Source organism: Bombus flavifrons, chromosome 11 (assembly GCF_040668555.2).
Source record: "Bombus flavifrons isolate JBK064 chromosome 11, iyBomFlav1_principal, whole genome shotgun sequence".
In the NCBI taxonomy this organism is placed as follows: Eukaryota; Metazoa; Arthropoda; class Insecta; order Hymenoptera; family Apidae; genus Bombus; species Bombus flavifrons.
Window position 1 is genome coordinate 12,755,966 of NC_138452.1, and position 22,018 is coordinate 12,777,983.

Sequence of the window (22,018 nt, forward strand, 5' to 3'; positions counted from 1 at the left end):
TCTACTTGCTATCCGTACTGTGTCGCGGACGATGCGGAGATACCTGCGCGTCGCTTTCGCTTTCGCTGTCTTTCTCCGACCGTGTATAGCCGGTCGTTGGAGACAACGGAGGAAAAGAAACGAACTTGCGCTGTCGCAAGAAAGAACGAGATTTCGGTTCGATGAAATCGTATGTCGATTCGATTCGACTGGATTCGATGGAATACGGTTGGCAGCGCGCACAGGAAACGAGCGTGCGTCGTCGGGGGGGTAAGCGTCGCTAGAGCCGTTGATCGGCGGGAGAGACGCACGCCGGCGTCTCGCAACCGAAAATAAACTCACCGCATTTTGTCCGTCTGTCCTTCCTTCTCGGTTTCACCGTAAATCCGATAATCGTACTCTGCCTCTTTGCCGTTATCCTCGATCGCGAGACCGCGGGCGTTCAGCCTCCGCTTCGAACCTCCAGCTTGGAGGTCGACCCTAACAACGAGTCGTCTGTCGAAAAAAGTCCTATCTCTCTCCCCACCCTGTCCATCTCTGTCTAGTCCGGTTGAATACGACCTCGTTGCCGATCCATCGTGCGCGTCTCGCACCGCGAATACAACACCGTTCCAACCGTTTTTTCAACGCGGACGCTCGATATCCTAGAATTTTCTTAGTAAACGAGCATCGACGGAAACGGTTGATGAAATGAACCGCCACCACCACCACCACCACCACTTACTCCTCCTCCTTCTCCTCGTTAAACCTTAAGAACCTGTTGTACTCGATATTACACCGGTACTCGCTTTGTTTTCAGATAAAAATAAGAAAAAAATGGTGGTGGGCGAGGCGAGTATACACAACATAATGGGAGGAATGGAGAGCACGGGCGGGGTGCGACTTCACAATCACAAACGGAAATTGAAGCAGAGGTATGAAGCGGAGAAGACCGGGATTCTAGACGATCGGGGGAGGGGGCAGTAAGATTCGCGTGTTCGCTAAATACTTGCTGGAACGTACATAACGCGAGACGATAAGATAGTAGTATGTAGTCGCGTCGCAGACATCACGAGCGCGCGAATCAATCCGTATTCCGTTTCTCTTGCTCACAGGTTCGACATCATCAAGAAGCTCGGTCAAGGTACTTATGGTAAAGTTCAATTGGGAATCAACAAGGAAACCGGGCAAGAAGTGGCGATAAAAACTATTAAAAAATGCAAGATAGAAACGGAAGCCGACTTGATCAGGATACGAAGGGAGATTCAGATAATGTCGAGCGTTCAACATCCCAACATTATTCACATATACGAAGGTACGGGCTTGTCTGTCTGGTCTGGTCTGGTCTGGTTTGGTCTCGTCTCGTTTCTTCCAGAGATCGGAACTCTGATGTCGATCGCGTTTTTCCAGTGTTCGAGAACAGGGAGAAGATGGTGCTGGTAATGGAGTACGCAGCCGGTGGCGAACTCTACGACTACTTGAGCGAGCGCAAGGTGCTGACGGAACACGAGGCTCGACGAATATTTCGACAGATAGCCACCGCAGTTTTTTACTGTCACAAGCACAAAATCTGTCACCGGGACTTGAAGTTGGAAAACATATTGCTAGATCAGGTTGGAAACGCGAAAATCGCGGATTTTGGCCTGTCGAACGTGTTCGACGAGCAACGACTGTTGAACACGTTCTGCGGCAGTCCGCTCTACGCCAGTCCCGAAATCGTCAAGGGTACCCCGTATCACGGCCCCGAAGTCGACTGCTGGAGCTTGGGTGTTCTTCTCTACACTCTGGTGTACGGTGCCATGCCCTTCGACGGGTCCAACTTCAAACGACTGGTCAAACAGATCTCGCAGTCGGACTACTTCGAACCTAAGAAACCGTCGCGTAAGCGTTGCCTCGTAGCTCGCTGTTTCTCCGTCTTCGAGTAGCGTCAACGTGTTTTCACTAATCCCGTGTTTCTTGCAGCCGCCTCTCCTCTTATCAAAGACATGCTGACCGTTTGTCCCGCCAGAAGAGCCGACATCGAAAGGATTTGCACCCATTGGTGGGTGAACGAAGGTTACGAGCAGAATTGCTTGGACATCGCGGAGGACTTGGCGGCTCAAACTCCCGTTCGATTGGATCTGCTGCTCTCTCTGGTGCCACAGTCCGCGAGCGCGGAGAAACTGGTCGTTGGGGACCAGCAGCCAGCCGCAGCGGACGTTCCGAACAACGTGTCTTCCGATACTCTCATACCTACCAGATGCCATTCGGTCGGCAGCTTGATGGAACTGGATCAGAGCGGTTCCGACAGACGGATAAGAAGAGAACTGATCGAGGAGGAGCAGAGGACCGCTCCGATCGGTGGCGACGCCAAAAGGAAATTGGAGACAACGCCGTCGATGGACGAAACGGCTGCCGCCGATGCCAAGAGGAAGGAACGATCTCGAAGGAAAGAAAAGCGGGACGAACCCGAAGCTAGAATGTACAAATCCGCGTCCAGGTAATCGCCACGAAGCCTCTACGTCGCGCCAACGTCCTTCTCATTTAACTCGTTCGTTACTTTCTTCTTCTTTCTTCTTCTTTCCCTTTTTCAGGCATCACTCGGCGCCTATTCCAAACTCGATCACGGAGGAAGCTATGGAGGTGGATCCGATGGTAACCGTTCCTATTAGCAAGACCGTCGACTTGAACAAGATCGAATCTACGGCAGCTTGTCTAGAATTAATCAAAGAATGTAGCGAGAGGTCACCGAGCAAGGAGAGAAGCAAAACGCCGATGATTCACGAGCCGGAACAGCGACCGCTCGCGGTACACGAATCCCGGCGAATCTCGTCGGAAGATCGCGCCGTCGCTAATCACGACGAGGAGCGCTTGCCGGATGAACGCCAAGCGAAATCGTTAGACGACGGACACCGTGACGAATCGTCGTCGAAACGTTCGGAGATGGCGCTCGATCAAACGATCGCGCGTTCCGCGACCCCCGCCTTCGAATCATCGAACGAGAAGACTTTATCCGGAAACGAGAGGTTCGAGAGAACGTCGTCGACCGCCGGTCAAGAGGAATCGATCAATCTCGAGGCGACTCAACGAGAGTTCAAGAAGCTGAAAGAAAAGGCGCTCTCTCTCGATTCGGAACTTTCCAACGAACCGCGAGACGCTCCTGCGAAGACGTTCGAAAGGAGACGCTCCAAGATATTCGAGACCGCGGAGAAGTTCAATCAGATGGCGTCGAACGTGGAAAACGAGAAACCTAAAAAGATCTTTATACCGGGCGTGAACGTCGGAGGGGCGAAACGCGTGTTCGAAAGAAAGGCCAGTCTCTCTTCCATTGGCACGCCTCCGCCTACGAAGTGCGTCGCGTCCAAAATGATCATCGACGTTCCTACGACGGATACGAAGAAGAACGAAAATTCGAACGACAAGTCGAAGCCAACGCGAGTCGAACGCGAGGAACAGGAGGAGCAGGAGCAGGAGCAAGCAGAGGAAAACGAAGAGGAAGAGAAGAAGAAGGAAGAGGCGAAGAAACGGGCTATCGACATAATAAGTGGTGCGATTGGAAAACCACCTATGCAAAGGAGGATAAACGGATCTCCGCCGATTTCGCCCTCGAGCCAAGAACCAAAGAAACTTCCGTCAAAGATATCGGTTAGTACGAACGATTCGCGTTCGACCGCGCAATCCTTGACCACGACACCCACCGAAACCAACTTCTCGTTCGATGAGAAAACAGCGGACGGGGACGGACGAGCGACGGTAAGATCGACGGTAAGATCGACGGTAAGATCGACGATAGATCTCGGCCAACGAAAACGTTCTCGCCGTGCACGCGCTTTTATTCGACCGAATTGTTTCAGATCTCGACAGAAGCGTTCGACAACGACAACGACGACGGCGACAACGACGACGACGAACCGGAAGAACCAAAAATGTCCAGCAAAATGGAAATCACTCTGAAGAGCGCGACTCTACCCAGACCACGAAAGACGAGCAAAGCCGAGATCTCCGTGACGAGTGCGAAACCTTACAAGGCCCAAGTTCCGTTCGCGTTCAAATCCGAACTCGAGGCCAAGATCGACGCGTTTCAGCCACAGAAACTGCGAACGCAACGGTCGGAAGTGGCATTTCCCGTTGCAGCCGCGGTACCGCAGACCAATCGAAGCTCCAGCTTGGAACCGGAAAGCAGACCGAGGAGCGGTGCGCCGAAGGAGAGGATAATTCCGATTCAGGTATTGAACGCCGCGACTCGAACGATGTCTAATTCGTCGGTTCTTGATCTGTTCCGTTCGATACACGATTTCCAATGACAGGTGGAACCGGATCATCGGCAGTCGCGACATTCGTCGACCACGCCTCCGCCTTCCAAGCCGCCACCGATGCCTCAAAGATCGGTTTCGCAGCGGTCGGGCTCGTTGTCTCGTCAATCGACCGCAGACTCGGATACCGATAGCGCTCTCGGATCGACCGTTGGTCCCGAGCCGATCCGAAAGAGCCCTCGAGAGTATATTATTCCCATCGCCGTGGAAGGCGGTGGATACGTGACTCCCAGATCCGGTAGCGTGGAGCCTGAGAGCAAAACCGGTGGCACACCGTCTAGCGCCAACGTGCCCCGCTCCAGATTCGGTAGACCAAGAAGGATGAGCTCCCTGTTGTCGGACGCCAGCGAGGATGAATCGCCGTTCTCTTCGTTGCACAGGTAGGGCTTTCTCTTCGTCTTTACTCCTCCTTTCCTCCTTTACTCCTCCTGCTTTCGACGCGCGTTCGAGCGTCCGATCGATAGCAAGGAGTCGATGATATATACGCGTTTTCGTCGCTCGCAGGGACAGCGAGGATCTGTTGCAACGACACATGCATCGATTGAGAAGCTCCCGGCCATCGAGACAGCCACCGGAACACGTGGACAGCTTGTCCTCCGGCGAGGACGACGACGACGATGGATTCGAATTGTTAACCGCCGAGAATCTATTCTCCACTCTGCTGTCCAGAGTGCGAAGCTTGACACAGAGATTGAACGTGGACGACAATCGTACCACCGGCTTCCCAAGTTCCCGCCTGTTCGGAAGATTAGGATCCAATTCCTCGCAAGCGTTGTGGGGTCTAAACAAACCACTGTCGAGGTAATTCATCGATGCCGTTTAGCCATTCTTTGCCATCTGTCTTTCTCTCTTTCTCGCGCGAGATCGCTGAAACGAATCGAGGAAACCTAATGACAACGGTTTGACGCTTGTTTGTGCAAGCTACCAGACGTATGTCGAAACGAGGACCGTGACTACGTGAGTCCAATTGTTACAACAACTTTAGAACAATGTAGTCTATGCCGATTATTTTAGAAGGTAGCGCAAAATATATCACGAGTATTCTATCTTGAACGTATCGGCTCGCTGTAACAGCTACGGCCGTTCTCCTCGCCGTTCGAAACGCGTACAGAGTAGACACGCGCACGCAACGTTTCTCCAAACGACTTTTGCCTCTCGCGCTTCTTATACGCTGTACCGCTATATATACGCACTCGTCGTCGGTACGAAAGATCGGCTGTTGGAGCTGCGCTTTCGAAACGCCGGCTTTTCGGTTTCGTTCGATCTCGACGGTTTCCAACAGCCAGCCAACGAATGGTCGCGTTTCGTTACGTCGACGAGATCGGAAGAATAGTTTCGACCAACGACCAATGGAACGTGAAGCGTGAAAGCAAACGTTCGCAATCCATTTGGAAATCACGCAAACGTTTTATCTGTTTGGAATCTAGGCGGTTGTCGGAGTCGCAGTTCAGGCATTCGCTCGGACGAGAGGGTGACATACTCTCGAGGAAAGATTGCGCGAACACGTCGAACCCAGGAACTCCGAGCAGTCCAGGATCGCATGGTAATCCTTCGAGGGAAACGGTATTCGATGTCGGCAGTAACACTTTACCAAGAGGTAAGAGAACCTGCAGCGATTATTCTACGATCGTTCTACGAATTTTACCGTAGAAAAACAAGCGTATCGTGCTGCGAAATGAATCGTTCGTATCCAACGAGGTTGAACCCTCTGCGTTCCATGTTGCACCTGCTCGTCGTCGAGTTTCGATCGTCGAACGGATCGTCGAATGGATCGCCGGATCACAAACGGTTCACGCGGCTCGAGATTCCACCCAGTGTCAAAAAATTTTCTCGTAACTTCGCGTCGATCGGGCCAACGATCGATGCCAGATGTTTCTCACGTTGTGTCCGATGGAAGCGAGAAAACGTTGCAACGTGGATCATCGGTTCGCGAGAAACGAGCTTCCGCCTAGTCGCGATCCTATCTAACGAGATATATTTAACGAGGATATATTTTGTCACTGGTTGAAATCACAAGCCGTACGAGAAAATGCCGAATGCGTTTACTCGGTATGCATTTTCTGGTACCACCTATAGCTGTTGTCGAGTCGTTGATAGACAGAGCGTATCTTTTTCTTTATTTTTGCCGATCACCCCCGCCCTCCCCCTTCCCCCTCGCCCTTCGCCGATCCTCTTTCTCTCTATAAGCCACTTTCTCCGTCGATCATCCATCTCTCCTCCCCTTTGCCGTTTCTTTTTCATTTTCTTTTCTCTTTTCGTCTCTCTTGCTCCGCCGAGTATCTTTTTTCCGATGTTCTTGCCTGACGATGTTTTCTGCAACATTTGATACTAACCTCGTTTAGAAATATATAAAGATATATGGTTCGTGTTTGGCACAGGTGGGTAAACGTTTCAGTGATTTGCGACGCGTATAGCGAAATCGAGAAGGTCGGCCGATCGAAACGTAACCGGTACTCGCGCGTCTCTCCTTTTGAATTTTGCACGAGAGAGCACCGGTTTTTTTTCGCTGGCGGCTTACGCCGGCTTCTTCGTTGCGCAAAGTACAAGTGCGCGAACGAGATACAATTTTCTAAGCGCATGTCTGCACCGTGTTCTTTGCGAAAGGTACCTGCCTGTTGTTCCGTTTTTCTTTCCTCTTCTTCTTCTTCTTCTTCTTCTTCTTCTCACACTATTTTTCTTCATTTTTTCCGCGATAGAACGCAGACCGAAGACACGCGATTACGCGATCGATCATCGAACGATTAATTTCCGCTCGCTTTCGAACGAGTTTGAGCATTAAAATTACTCACAGACGTGACTCGCCGTACTTTGCCTAACATGTAGAAGCCCGTAATACACGCAGTAGTAGCGAGTTGCAATGTTGTTGATTTACATACTATCCCATTAACACGAGCAGCCGCAATTCACTTTTCTTCTTTAATTTATTCAGTGTCACGCTAAAGTTTACTTTTTAAAGCATGATTGCACACGTTATCCATATATATATATATATACACACGAATACACGAGGAAATTCAGTTCTATTACTCTCCAAGATAAAATCCATCTTTGATGAAAATTTACGCATCTACTTCGCATCTTCAGTCTATCGTCGACTCTTCAATCAGCGATCCAGATGTTGATATTTTCGGTATACGCGCACCGTCCACCACGACTGGCTTCGTTTTCCGTAACGCACGAATCGGCGACACGTTCTTTCGCTTTCTTCTTCGGTACCACGTTCGTAACCGCACGTTCGTAACGTCACGGTCGTTGGATCGAAAAAGAAAATCGAAGTGAAGCACAGTTGGCCGTAAAATGAAAACGGCGAGGATGCCAGAACCGACGAGATCGCTCGAGCGACCGATTTTTCCAAACCATTGCCAACGAGAGTTGGTTCGGCGCGAAGCGACGCCGGCCGGAAGCGCGTGGAGAGGAACGTCGGCCGAAAGCTGAAACTCTTTCTTCTTTATACGGGCGATGGTTGGATCGCGCGGTTCGACGAAGCAACGAGTTTCGCAAGACGGAAAGCCGACCTAACGGCCTGACGCCTAATTATCCATTTTCCACGCGACCGGCGTAATTCTCGCGCGATTAATCGGCAAAGATGGTGGAAAGGTGGCATCGTTCTTTCGTGGATCGGGCAACGAACGAACCGTGCCGATGGTGCGACCGATTATCGAAAATATACACTGGAAAATCACGGTAGAATCGTTTTGTCTAAATAGGTGTAATTGACGGTTTTTTTCTCACGGTTGTTGCAGCGACCGTGCGAGTGACTCTACGTAGGCGGGCGGATGCTAATCCCCAGTAGGCAAAGCAAGTTAGGTACTATGCCAGCACACTTTTATCCGACGAACGTCACCTCGTCGCCCTGTTGCCGCACGATCGATCACGCGGATGTTCGCGATCGTTCGAGCGACGTGCGGCCGACGTGCGGCCGACGTGCGGCCGACGTTGCGATGTTTGCGCGACACTCGGCCAAACTCTGCACACCTACCGAACATCAAAGTTGCGATATCACGCCGGTCACCGCCGCGCTCCACTCGTCGTAGCTCGACCGCGGTCGCGTTCGTCTCGCGCGCCGCGTGACAAACGAAAGCCGACCCGGAGAGAGGCAAGATCTCGCGTCGATCGAGCACGCACGCTGCCGACCGAGAAGACGTGGAAGCGATCTTGCGGGTTTCCGCCACTCGACGGACGCAGCCCGGCAATTCGATCCATCGACTGGGTCATCGCGCTTTTTCAAGAAACACGCCATCCGTCTCGCTGTGACGACGCGTGGCAATCGACGAAGGATCGCTGGATGCGCGAACGCCAGCGCGATGGATCGATCGATCTCCGAGACCACGTATCCGCTGTGTACCGTGGAAAACTTACGCTATTAAGAGAAAAGATACTTGGAAAAATTGTACACCGCGAGGCGAAAGGAGCTAACCCTTGTTTGAGATGGCTGATATTTGTTGTGTTTTTAAGAGTTTAAATAACAACGTTTTATTACTTTTACATTGTTCTCAGCATGCTTTGATAACGCTATCGTATCGTATTTAATACCGTACACTCTGCATTATCCTCGACTTGAGTTTACACATTTCACGCGTTCTCATTTTCGTCACTCGACGCGACATACGACATTTATTTCGATGTTACTCGACCGCCGAACGGTCGATCTTGCGAATCCTGCACGAGTCGCTTTAACGTTCAAGTCGAGTTTAACGCCGCTCGCGCCAACCGGTCAGCTTCCAATGGATTCGCAATGGATTCGCAATGGATTCGCAAAGCCAATCATCGCGCTCTCCGAATACCGTTCTGATTTCTTCAAACCCGCTAAAAACCTATAACCTAGTGTCCGTACGCGCATAGAAAGCCTCGTATGCCGCGTGTCATCGTTCGGCGAGTATACGAGTTTACTCTTGACAATTTCTCGTGTCGATATACTTGGAGACGTATGTCACGTACGTACCTATGTACGTATGCATATATGTATGTATGTATGTATTTATGTATCTATATGTATGTATATATATAGATATATATACACATGGGCGTGTGTATGGCGCGTGTATACGTGTGAACGTGTGCGTATGCGTGTGCGTATGCGTGTGCGTGTGGTACGTGCCCGTACATCCTCGTCGATGTACATTTTGGAAAGGGGGATGGTATCGCTACACCAGACCGATTACACCACTGTACAAACCCCGAAAGTGCCAGACATCGAACTATCGACGCCTTTGCCCGTTTAGCGGCGCGTTCGGTATCAGTCCGTCCCTCGATTCGTTCGTTTCGTCCGTACGTTTCGTATCGTTTTCCAGGTCCTTTCGCCTCCTTTTTTCTCCTTTGCTCTTCTTCTTTCTTTCTGTTTAAATTTCGTTTCCTGCGACGACATAACGACACACGGTACAGAGAGACGATCGTTCTCGGACACCTTCCATGTAACGTTTGATCGAAACAACCGGATCAAAGAACCGGCTTGTTCGTTTCTTTTTCTTCTTCTTCTTCTTTTTTCCTTCTTCTCCTTTCCTTCTTCTCTCTTTATCGCGTTACGATACGCTGCGCGCGGGCAAACTCGTTCATCGTTCGGTTCAGTGGCCTTAGAGCCGTTTCTCTCTCGCTATCTTTCTTTCTTTCATCGGTTAAATTTATTTATTAATTTTTCGAGAAATTTTATAAGAGACGGAAGAAGAAATTTCATGTATGTAGAAATAAAGGAGTGTAAATATGGAGAAAGTCGGAGTATTTTGTCCGCCTCCCGCATTAAGACGACGGCGAAACTTTGGACGATTGGCCCGAGAACACATGTCATCCGGAGGTTTGTTTTTCAGATAAAGTAGCACGCGAAGACGTAGAAGCGGAAGCAACGCGAACGAAAAAAGAGACGCAGGAATCGTTAGAGCAAAGCTTCACGCCGAGCTTGACCAGACGATTGGGCAGAACGTTGATCGAGCAAACCAGACGATCGTTGACGAGATCGCCGTCCGTTTCGCGCGAAGGCCGGGCCCGTTCGGCCGAGAGAGACGCGTCCGAGGCGGCGGCGGCGGCGTCGGCGGCGGCGGCGGTCGACCGATCCGTCTCCACCGTTTCCGACCAGTCCGAGTACAAGCACCGGTCGGCGAGCGATCGACGGCCCATTAGGAGAACCAACAGCCTACTGGAATCGGCGACCGCTTCGCTCGCCTCGCCCCGTCGAACCGTCGTCGGTCTCTTCGACGACGAGGACGATCTCGCGGATCATCGGCACCTGCACGGTCGTTCCTCCTTCTTCTCCACGTTCCCCAGGGACACGGTGGCGCGTGGCAATCTCGGCAGATGGTACAACGAAACTGGCGGTGGTCGAGCCAGCACGGGCAGACTGCGAAAGGACAGCTTCCGTTCGTATCGCACGGACAAGATTCAAGAAGAGACGTCGGACGACGCGTTCGCCGGCGATAGAAGCGGCTCGATCTCGGAGTACGCATCGACCTCGGCCTGCGACTCGAACACGAACCCGTTGGACGACGACGTTTCGCCGACCGAGTCTTGCGCCAACAACGCGGTCGACTACAAGCCCGCGTACAAGTCGGATGCCACGTCGAGTAACTTGGAGAGCAGGTTGTTAGCCGCGGAGAACTTGATCAGGGAGTCGAAACTGAAGAACTTGGGCTCGTCCGGCGGCGTAAATCTAACCTCCAGCTACCGAGACACGGACAAATGCGAGAAACGATCGTTGATCTCGGTGGCGGAAACGACCGGAGCCTCGGCAACCTCGAAACGGCGAACCTGTATCCCCAGCTTGAGGCTGCGATCCGGCTCGTTGACCAGAGAGCCGAGCGCGGCCGTCGACCGGCGAAAATCGTTGGCGGATTCGCAGGACGTGGCGAATCTCGTGGCGCGAACCCTCGTCCCGGAAAGGTCGCTGCTGAGCAAATTTTTCAAGACCGCCGCTAGCCGATCGGAGAACGAGCCGACCAGGGACAAGGAGAAGGAAACGGAGGCGGAGAAGGAGAAAGAGAAGCCGCAAAAGTCGAAGCAACGCCGGATATCGCGATTCCTACGGCCGGACTTCTTCGATACGCCCAGAGAGGAGAGTCGTTACGCGAAAGAGAAGGAAGCGCAGAAGGCGGCGGAGAACGAACGCCGCAAGTCTCGGTTCATCAAGCGGAAAAGCGAGAACAAGGAGGCGGCAGCGGTGTCGAAAACCACCGTGCCGACGACAACGAGCCGAGAGGGCAGCGTCGAGACGGAGAAGAAGCGGGAGAAGGAGCTGAAGAACGAGATCAATTGTCGGAGAAGGGATCGATGCTCGCGGGAAAGGGAAAGGGAAACCGCGACGGAAACGACAGAGCAGCCGGTGGAAGGTTCGCGAAACGGATTTCTGCACTCGTTGGAGAAGAAGCTCGAGAGTCTTCGGTGCAACGACGAACAGCGTGCGTCCGGCCGAGAGAAGACGACGGTGAAATCGGCAGCGAGCGACGAGCGAACGATCGGCAACGAAGCGTCGCGGGAGCGATCCGCGCCTCCGGTCGACCGTCGTCTATCCTCGGGCTCGAACGAACGCGTTACCCTCGAAAGAGCGAGCAGCGTCGAGGATCTGTCGCGGCCGAAAAACCCGAAGCGAAACTCTCCGAAGAGCAGAGTCTCTTCCGTGCTCGGTTTGTTCAAGACCGTGGATCCGAAACAGCTGGCGAACGGCACGCGATCGCAGACCACGATCCTCGGTAAGCTGAAGAAGAGCCCGCCGAAGGTGCTCGCGGATCTTACGTCCGTCGAGGATGCGACCACCGTTCCTACCGTCGGTAGCAAGATACCGACCAAGCTGGTCGCCAACGTCGACGCCAAATCCGCGAAGAAGATCGGCGAGACGAACAAATCGGACAAGCCGGAGAAACGCGTCTCCTCCTGCGAATCTTCCAGGCGATTCTCGTCGAAGGAGGGACCGAAGCAGGACGGAACACCGTCGACCGCGAAAGAGAGGAGCGCGTCGCGCGAGAAAGAATCGACCGGGGAGAGAGGTGGTAACTGGAATCGAGACGCGGAGCAAGGATCGACGGACGCGAGACGCGAGAAACCGAACGACGACGAGAAAAGATCGACGGAGAAGAGAACGGTGGCGATCGCGGGCAACAGAGGCAAACGAGCGAATCGGTGTTCGCTGGAGAACGGCGCTTCGTCCACGGAACCGAGCAGATCCGAGACCGCGGAGAAGAGGACGGGAAAACCGACGAAAAAGACGTGCGAAACGTCGGAAAGCAACGATTCGGACGGCGTAAAGAAGAAGAGAATGGTACGAGTGGCGAAGAAGGTGGTGAAAAAATCGACGGTCTCCGGCGGTGGGAGCGGCGACAAATCCGTCGACAAATCCGTCGACAGATCATCCGGCGACGTCGATAAAACGTCGGAAGGAAAGGAGAGGTCGGCGAAACCTCGAACGAAGAAAAAGGTGGCCGGTATCTGCGACAAGAGTTCGGTCGAGACAAAAGTCGCGACCGCTGGCGCGAAGGCCGGCAACGCGGAAGAAAACGGACTCGGGACGGAATCGGGGGACAAGAGCGAGGACAGAGCTGCCAACGACCGTTCCGAGGAGGAAACGGTCGAGACGGAAACCAACAACGACGAACCGACGAAAATTCCGCGGGAGTCTCAACGACCGAACAGGAACAATCTGAAGCTCGATCTGTCCAAGATACCTCAACACTCGTTCAGGAACGCTACGCCCAAGAGAGATTCGCCGAAATCCGATTCCCCGTCGTCGACGACGAACCAAGATCTGCCCGGCAAGCTGATGGAATGTCTGTCGAAGGTGACGCATCGCGCCGGCAACAAGATAATCGTCGACAAGCCGTTGCGCGCCAGAGACGTTGCCGAACTGAAGAGAGAGGTGACCGAGTGCGCCAAGATGATCGAGAGCCACGCGGAATCGGCGGTGAACGCGGTGCAAGGTCCTCCGGAAGAGAGAAAGTCGAGCGCGATTCCTTCGCAGGTTTCGACGGAGAACGACCGGCCAATAACGAGCGCAACTACCGCCGTCACCGGCGCCGACTATCCGAACGACGTTCTCTCGCCGATGGACGATCCCGAGAGCTTCGATTCGTGGTCGATCAGCTCGGCGGAATTGAGCCACGCGCGACCGGACTTGCACTCGCCCACGTCCCCGTCCCATTCGTTGTACGCCAGAAACGACAACTCCGACAATTCGGAATCGGTGATCGATCGAATACGCAGACGGAGCTTCTACTCGCGGTTCAACGATAGACGAAGACCGTCGTTGACGGCTCCGCCGCCGGGCGTCGTCGCTTTGCCCGGCAGCGCGACGCTGCCGAGAAAATTCAGCTTCAGCGGACACCGCGAGCACCGTGATCGCGGTAGATACGCAACCGGATATGCCGGACTCGCTTCCGCGGTCACCTCGAAGACAGGTGGCAGCGGCGGCGGCGGCGGCAACAGCGGCAACAGGTACGCCACGGACAAAAGGTACGGTTTCTATAGCGAGGATGGTATCGCGATGATAGATCGTCGCAATCGATCGCTCGATCGAGCCGCTCGCTACTCCGACGCCGGCTACGTCACCGACCTCAAGTCGCCGACCGAGCACCCGGTCGTACTCTCCTCGTCCTACGATCCTCTCAGAAGGTATCTCAGGTCGCCGACCTTCGACCTGTCCGCCTCCAGATCGAGATATCACAGTGCCGACTTTACCGCGGATCCGGATCTAGCCACCGTGTACAGACCTTCTGCTTGCAGCTTGTCCAACGACTCTGTCAGCCTCGGCTACTCCTCTCTGCCGAGAAAGTACGCGATCGGACTTGCCGAACCGAAAACCGTCCAGTACTACGAGGAGTTGCTATCTCCGAGCACCGCGGACTACTCGCCGTCTAGGAGGTCGCCGACGTGCAGCGAGTATCCGACTAGGTGCGAGAACGGCTACTACAACGGAAGTTCAGATGTACGCGCGAACGCTGCGAAACGGAAAACTTGCACGGAGAACGCGAGAACGCTGGAGCTCTACGAGGATACCGATCCGGCTTCAGCCGCTTCCTGCGACGAACGATCCACGGAACAGAGGAGGTAATCGCTCGTTTCTCCTCCTCCTTCTCCTCCTTGGTTCATCGACGGTTGTAATATCGCGTGTTTCCTTTGATTTTCCAGGAGCAAAGGCGAACGTACGACCCAGACGAAACATTCGCTTTCCACGTCCGCTGATGCGACGAGCCGTTGCGCCAACGACCACAGTTAATCTCGTTTTCGCCGATTCGCGCGACGACGCTTTACGCGCTCGCCCAACGTCCCGCTACTTTTGCTCGTTGCACGCATTGATTCCAGCGTTATCGTCCACGTTTCTCGCCCAAGAATCGGTAACGTGCGTTACGATACACGCGTATCCAAGTCATTGCGACAGTTCGTTTTAGAAAATACTCTCTTATTCCGCGTTGCAGACGCAAGATCGTATTTCTCCCACCATCTCGATACGATCTCGATACGACCTCGTTCTAGTCTATTTATTTAATCGACGTAGGATTTCGAGCGCAATGGCAATTGCCCGACCGTACCGAACGCTTGTCTCGTCTCGTCTTCGTTACGAAACGATCCAACGGCCTAAAACCACCCCGTCTCGTCTTCCCTCGAAACCGACGAAACGTACTTCTTCGCCTGCCCGCTGTTTTCGTCGACGTTACGTCACGATCGTTACGTCGGACGCTCGGTCCATATTCGTTGTAGCAAATGTCTCGTCCATTCTCCCAACTTCGCGTTTTTCTCTCTCTTCTTTACTTAATAAATCTTAAAATGCGACATTGCGACAGTTGTTTTCCATCGCTGTTACTAGTATCGCTATTATCACCATCGCCATCGTCACAATGACCATAGCTATCGTCGTTATTATTGTTATCGTTATCGTTACGTGATCGTCGTCGCTTTTATTTCTACGACTATATTATATAAAAGTGTGCCTTGAAGATGTTGTTGCCACGTGAATTGTATCTTTTTCGAGAAACTCGACGCGCGTACGCAGTATCGACGTTCGTATAATCCAACGAACCGCGTATTCGTTTTCCCCTTTTTCTCTAGTTTCTCCTTTCTCTTCTTTTCGTGTTATCTCCTCGAAACGCGTGTATGTCGTTACGAGCGGTTTTGGCTGCAGTATTTATAAAATTGTAAGTTAAGTTAAAGCTTAAGGCTGACGCGAGATACGTAGCTGTTGGAACGGCTAGATACTCTAGCTACCGGACTGTCGCGAAAACGTGAACGCTGTGAAACGACAGTAACGAGCGAGTTGCTTCGTCACGCGCAACGTTTTCGCATTTTCCTTGACGATTTAACGGGATTCGTTACGCTGAAACGCGTCTCGAGCAGCGTTTCGCGTTTCCCCTCTATACTCTCGCGGAGCAAGTTTTATCTTGGTCGTATCCCTCCGAGATCCCTTCAAAACGTTGCAGGTATTCGCTGCGAATCTCTGACTGACTAGCCACGGTCTTCCGCTTCTTATGTATGCGTTTTCTACTCGTATTTTAAAATAAACCATGCTATTCGAACGAGCATCGTTCGCCTGCTCATTGTTAAACTCCGATGTTTCATTGTTCGTTTGTCCGTTCGTTTGTTTCTCTCACGCGCCGTTTCGCCAACCAATTTTCCGCGTACGAAAAATTCCAGTAGCGTGTTTCGCACGAATCGACGAAATTCGCACGGGCTGACGGACGGATAAAAGCGACATGAACCCTGTGAAACTGCGATTTTATACCGAGCGATACGAGAAGGAGAAAAAGTACTTTCGCCTGCAAGAAAAGTTCGTAGCTATCGCGCGTACGAAACTTCTAACCGGTAAGTTTTACGCAAAACACGACGCAATCCCGGCTTCCGAGGTTCGACGAGAGTACGTAGATTTGATCTCGAAACGACTGATCCTCGCACCGAAGGATATTTACGCGTTCAAGCCACCGACGGTCAATATGGAGTACGCCCTAGAGAAATACACGCTACATCCGCAAATATAAACGATTGCAATTTCATAGGTATGGCTGGTTCTCGGAACCCTTGATAGCTCCAACCAAGGATCCAAGATTATCGTTTGGCCGAAAACAAACGGATTTTATCGCTAACGAGCTTCGAATACGACATGTTCAGAGAGGTTTACCGACCGAGAAGTTTCTAGGAATACCTTTCAAAGTTTAAACGACGCGGCTATGCTATCGTTTGTCGCGATCGTCGATAAAATTCAACATCGATGTTGTGCCAATTCCGTTTCCTGGCAACGAACGAGCCACACCGATCCCGCGCCGACATGGCACAGACCACTACCATAAACCACCACCACCACCACCGCCACCACCACGCCACCACCACCACCACCACCACGACCACCACCAACACCAACAACACCACCACCACCACCACCACCACCGACCACAACCGCCAGCACATCGACTCTGCACGCCGTACACTCCGTTTACCGAGAATACGTTTGCCAAAAACACACACCGATAAAACGGTGATCGCGTCATTTATCCCGCCGATTCGCCACCTCACGGATTCCCTCCGTCTGCTAAAACCGCCATCCAAGAAAATGATCTTCAGATAAGTACCGGATATTTCGATAGTCGCGCTCGCTACCGAACCAAACTATCTCAGCGGCGATCATGGCGGGCAAGGGTTTCTGTGTGAAAATACGACTGGAATTACACGCCGTAAGTAGCCATTCGAGAGTCGTCCAACGTCCGATCGATCTTCGAATCGAACTAATTGGAAAAATAACCTCTTTCAGATCACGTGCCCCGGTGTATGGCTATGTCCTAACGGAAAAATAGCATTGCGAATAAACAGCTTTGGTTCCACCCTAGAATCTCATAGAGTATCACCGATTTTTCCGCTATTATTTCACAACGAGTTTAACTTTAAGAAAACTTTCACACGGCTGGCTGCTTTGACAGACTTGCAACGGATTCTGCAGCAACAATCTCTCTACGCGGAATTGATACAATGGCTTAGTCCGTGCAACCAGCCCATCCTTTTGGCTACATTTCAGACCAGTTTGGCCGATCTTCTCTATCCGGTAACTTATTGCAAACGGTTGTTGCCCGGAGTCGACGTCGATCTGCTCATGGACCCGACCAAGTATTTCCCCGTTAGTATCCCTTCTCTCCGACTATAATACTCACGCTCTCCGTTAAACTAATTCCAAGGCAAACCGTTTCAACAGGGTATTATAGCGCCTAAAATCGAAATTTCCACGAAAACGGTGATAGAAGAGGTGAAAACGATTTACGACGCGAACCTCGACAGGCCGTACATCGTCAATCCGAAAACCATCGATTCCAAGGTAAAACGCTATATTCGCGTTACTTCGCGTTACGTTTGACTACGCTATTTCATCTTTCCACCAATCGTAATTTTCAGCAAAAATCCCACGTTCACAGGAAACGACCCGTCAAAGGTATCATCAGGCAAAGGAAGGTTTGTCATAGTCGAACCAAAACGAAAGCTCCAGTTTGCCATCTGTAAGTAAACTACCGATTCCCTCTTCCTTACTTATTTATTACCTACGATGCTTATTGCGATCTCAACTTTGTAAAATTTCGATTTTCACAGCACACAGTGTCGAAACGATCCGTGTAACCACGTGGAATACTCGTGTGAAGGCGAACTCGCTCGGACCACTCAGTGTTACCATCCGACGAAATACGGATCAAAGTGTCGGAACGATATTTACCTCGATACCGATACCGACACAGAATTCGATGTGCCGCCAAGACACTACCGGGTATCCTCCGTTTGTGGCAACCTACACATCTTCGACAGCTGCCCCGTCTGTTTCAAGTACAAATGTTACTTTTCCAACGAATGCGACGGAATCTCTCCCGACAATGCCGCTCATCCGCAAAAAGATCGTTCGATATCGCAACAACAGATCTCTACGTAAGTTTATCGTGCGCGTAGCGCGATCCATCGTCTTTCCAACGTTTCCCACAACTACTTTCAATCTTTTCTTCTTCTTTCTCTTCTTCTCTTTGTGCTTATTTTTGCAGAGGATTACGATCAACGTCTCGACCATCTTACGGAGAGAAAGGTAAAGTCGCGTTGCACGGCAAAAGATAGCAAGTAAAACGCACAAGATCCATTGCCTGTTAACCATTTTCGTTAGTGAAATGAAATTATCAAGAGAGAAGAAAAACAAAGAGACAACGCTTTATTACATCGCATACGCGTGACAAAGGGGGGAAAAGGAGCAAAGTTCTTACAAAAGATCGCAATAATTTTACAAAATTATGTACTTACACAGAATCGAGACATTCGGTGTAAACGTACGTGAGAATAAAGTGCTGAATGATCCTGATAACGTAGCGTAACCAAGTTGTTGTTTAACGTTTAACGTATACTCGCCGACCCAACGTATACATCGGAGTACCATACACCTTTGCACCCCGAAGACTCACCGATTTCTTTAACAATGCCGGGCATCTCAAGTATATACCACGACCTTCGGGTGTCCACGCTCTTAATGAGACGCTTTCGTTTTCCAAGGGCGTGATCGCGATCCAACCTGTCGACGATTATAGTAGATTAAATGAAACGCGACACAATTCACCACTGCGACTATCGTTTACCAGTTCAATCTACCTATACTTGACAATACAACGTCAGCGACGGATTCCTCGCCATTCACACCGGTTATCTCTCTAATCTCTTTCGGCTTCAATTTCGGCCATACTTTTAATCGTTCCGAATCGTCGATAGGTACGACGAAAGCACTCGTTCCCAATAATCGATCGTAGACCTCGTCCGCATCGGTGGTACGACACATCGTTATAGGCAGATGCTTGCTCGCGAACAGCGTGCATCTATCCCAAAGGCAAAGAACGAAAGAATTTCAAATTTAATAACTAATAACTCTGTGTAACATTCATATGTATCGTGTACGAATCTTCGAGATACGAAGAATATACTAATTACCGTATGAAGTGTTCTCCTTCGAGATAGTCCAACCTTCCCATACCAGCCACAAACACAGTCTGTTTCGGTCTAAACATGAACGTTCTCGGTGTGATAATTTCTTGCGGTAACGCTAGCGACAGTTCGTCGGTCGTTAGCAAATTTAGTATTTGATCCTCCTGAATAGTACCAGGAGTATCGTAGCACCAACGGCTCTGTTTGTACTCTGGTTTAGATTCGTCAAAAACGGGTTTTCTAGACATGGCCTTGTGCGATATTTCGGAAAAAGAATCTGCTCTCGCGTCTTTCAACGATTTCCTGGTAAACGATTTACCAACGTGCTCTACAAACAAACGAACAAACAAAAATCTTTCGAACGAACGTAAGATGATGTCGAACAACTCGAGAAAGATTGACGATAATACGTTCAAATTGCTCAGCTACCTTCTAACGTCGCAAACTTCATATCCTTCGTCATTTTAAACTGATATATCCTGTAATGTGATTCTTGCGTCCTATATGACCTCTCCTTGAGAAGCCTTTCTGTTCTTAACCAACGTTTTTCATTAGTCGGATTTAAAATTGGAAACTTGAGCAAGTTTAACGTAGTTCCCGGCCAAGCAGACACCGTAGCGCGTTGCACCAGATCGATAGCTTGTACTTTACAATAATCAGAATTCAACAAAGTATTGAACAAGGAAGATTTGCCAACGTTTGTACAACCAACCAAATAAACGTCACCTGAAACATATCGACGATTATGCGTAATCACCGAAACTAGCAATTCTTAAATAAATACGTATCTTAGACGCTGACAATTTTCTTTTTTATTTCTCTCGTTAGAACGAAGGAGACGCGATAGATAGTACGCACCTTTGTGACGCCATTTGTACTGCAACTTATTTATAAGATTCTCTATGCCGTAACCAGTTTTCGCGGAGATAAGTTGCACGTGTGTAATGTTTTCCCGCTTTACGCCGGTTACATTGATCACGGAATCTAATAAACATTGTTTTACGTTCTCGAGGAATGTCGGGCTATCAGTGGGCAGTAGGTCGACTTTGTTTCCAACCAGGAAAATAGGAGTAAAAGGATGCAAAACACTCTTCAGATCGGGCCAAATACTGCAAGGGAAATCGGTCAGATCGATTATAAGTATGACGGCGCATTTTTTACTTTTGATCACTCTCAATAACTTGGGATAATCTTCGATCGATACTTTGACTTCTAAAGCCGTGTTGTAGAACTTTAAAAAATGACACCTTTGACATGTCATGGATTTCAAGTCTTCGTCGTTTTTAAACGAAAACAATTCCGACGGTAAATATCCAGGGATCGCTGGATCCCTGCAGTGCAATAATGCACCACAACCACCGCACGGTACACAACTTACATTCGAATTAGGATCCGATGTACCGTAACGATTCACGTGGAGCAAAGTGTCGTCGAACTGTTCGTAATCGGACATCCAAGTATCTGGAACTTTCCACAACTCCCCATTTGGCAGATCGTCCGTATCTGAACGATCGTCATCGTCTTCCATGGACTTTATGAAATCTTTGAAACTAAGCTCGCTCAAACCGCTCTTCTTCAACTCCAGATACTTTTCGTACAAGTTCTTATATTCTTCGTTCGATACGGTCGAACTCGTTTTTTCAGTGTCATCCGATATCGAATCGATTATTTCATACGAATCTACCATGTCGTACGGCATGTGTACAGGCTTTTGTTTTACTACAGTTTCCTTTTCAGAATTATTATCCTCCATTTTCTTTTCTTCCTTTAGATCGTTCAGCAGTACACTGACAGTAGGTTTATAAGCAATTTCATTATACCTTTGCATTTCCTCATGGTTGAATTTCAATTTCTCGAACATTTTCCGCTTTAGAAACCCCATTTTCAGATTTCCAGAATCCAAGTAATCACAATATAGCAATTTATCTCTGAGAGCCAAAATCCTTGGATCTACTTTTGCTTCGATCGACTCAGCGTTTCTATGCAAAGTCGCATGCCCAAATTGTCGTAGTTTCAAATTACGGCATACACCGTAATTATGTAATCGAAACAACCAAAATTTCATATCTGAGTTTTGTACGATGATTCGTGCGAAGATACAATATCAATGATCAACGATATGACGTTTTACAGAGATACTTCCTCTTATAATCTATCGATACATTATTCAAACCTGTAACGACCGACGTTTTACGATCGAAAAATCTACCAAAATCATTGCACTGTATCGGTCGTTACGTCCAGCTTGGTAAAATAAAATACATATCACCTTGTGAGGTTATACATAACCTCAAAATACTTCTGGTCCACTAAAAACGTACACACGTGAAGGAAGTTACGAGTCGAATGAATCGACACTACCATGTTAGTGAAACGTTGAAAAGTGATGTATCCATCGATCGATATCTCGATCAAGTTCGACATTTGTTGTACATCTGAAGTATATCTCAAGCAGTAAATACTATAAAACGTGTTCGATCGATTAACAGATTATATTAGGGATAAACGCTTTAACGTTTATATTTATCGTTTATATTTCATTATATTTCAAAAATTGTACAAATACGTACCAGTAGCGGCACTTTATAATATATTATCTGGTATTATACAACGTTTTGTTTATTCTAGCTCGTTACTCGCACGCGAATAAAAATTGTCACTTTTGTGTAAACGGTGTGCAGCTCACAGGAGTCTTTCCATTGTCGTTTCTACTATAGCAAATTTAAGTACTAAAAAGAAAAATTGAAGAAATGATTCGATAGTAGGGGAAGGGTGCGGTGCGAGCTATATCGGTCGAAGGCACGAAAGGCGGTCAGGGTTGAATACCTGTATCTCTGCATATTTGCCGCACTCCATATAGTACCTGTAATCGTATTGGT

The 22,018-nt window shown here is 49.9% G+C and overlaps 4 protein-coding genes across 5 annotated transcripts; 3 read left to right on the forward strand and 1 right to left on the reverse strand.

The window, feature by feature from the left end:
• Positions 1-758: 758 nt before the first annotated feature.
• Nuak1 (Nuak family kinase 1) lies at positions 759-15,736 on the forward strand. 2 transcript variants are annotated; one of them, XM_069123168.1, is made up of 12 exons: positions 759-893; positions 1,074-1,273; positions 1,369-1,839; positions 1,921-2,437; positions 2,532-3,690; positions 3,792-4,163; positions 4,245-4,630; positions 4,755-5,051; positions 5,172-5,207; positions 5,678-5,847; positions 10,052-14,270; positions 14,352-15,736. In XM_069123168.1, exons 1-12 carry the CDS (start codon positions 796-798, stop codon positions 14,437-14,439), a joined length of 8,013 nt encoding a protein of 2,670 aa, XP_068979269.1. In that variant the 5' UTR covers positions 759-795; the 3' UTR covers positions 14,440-15,736. The 2 variants fall into 2 exon arrangements, with proteins under 2 accessions (XP_068979269.1, XP_068979270.1); XM_069123169.1 differs by lacking the exon at positions 5,172-5,207 and having other exon boundaries at positions 760-893.
• A 146-nt stretch (positions 15,737-15,882) lies between these two features.
• LOC138184840 (uncharacterized) lies at positions 15,883-16,370 on the forward strand. Its single transcript, XM_069123175.1, has 2 exons — positions 15,883-16,152; positions 16,211-16,370. Exons 1-2 carry the CDS (start codon positions 15,911-15,913, stop codon positions 16,368-16,370), a joined length of 402 nt encoding a protein of 133 aa, XP_068979276.1. The 5' UTR covers positions 15,883-15,910.
• A 375-nt stretch (positions 16,371-16,745) lies between these two features.
• Positions 16,746-18,545, forward strand: LOC138184839 (uncharacterized). Its single transcript, XM_069123174.1, has 6 exons — positions 16,746-16,882; positions 16,960-17,319; positions 17,395-17,514; positions 17,592-17,692; positions 17,784-18,110; positions 18,221-18,545. Exons 1-6 carry the CDS (start codon positions 16,835-16,837, stop codon positions 18,288-18,290), a joined length of 1,026 nt encoding a protein of 341 aa, XP_068979275.1. The 5' UTR covers positions 16,746-16,834; the 3' UTR covers positions 18,291-18,545.
• LOC138184837 (nitric oxide-associated protein 1) lies at positions 18,358-21,500 on the reverse strand. Its single transcript, XM_069123170.1, has 5 exons — positions 19,998-21,500; positions 19,569-19,865; positions 19,146-19,467; positions 18,813-19,033; positions 18,358-18,735 (listed from the first exon to the last, which is right to left on the reverse strand). The coding sequence occupies exons 1-5, from the start codon at positions 21,202-21,204 to the stop codon at positions 18,554-18,556; spliced, it is 2,229 nt and encodes a 742-aa protein (XP_068979271.1). The 5' UTR covers positions 21,205-21,500; the 3' UTR covers positions 18,358-18,553.
• Positions 21,501-22,018: the final 518 nt, after the last annotated feature.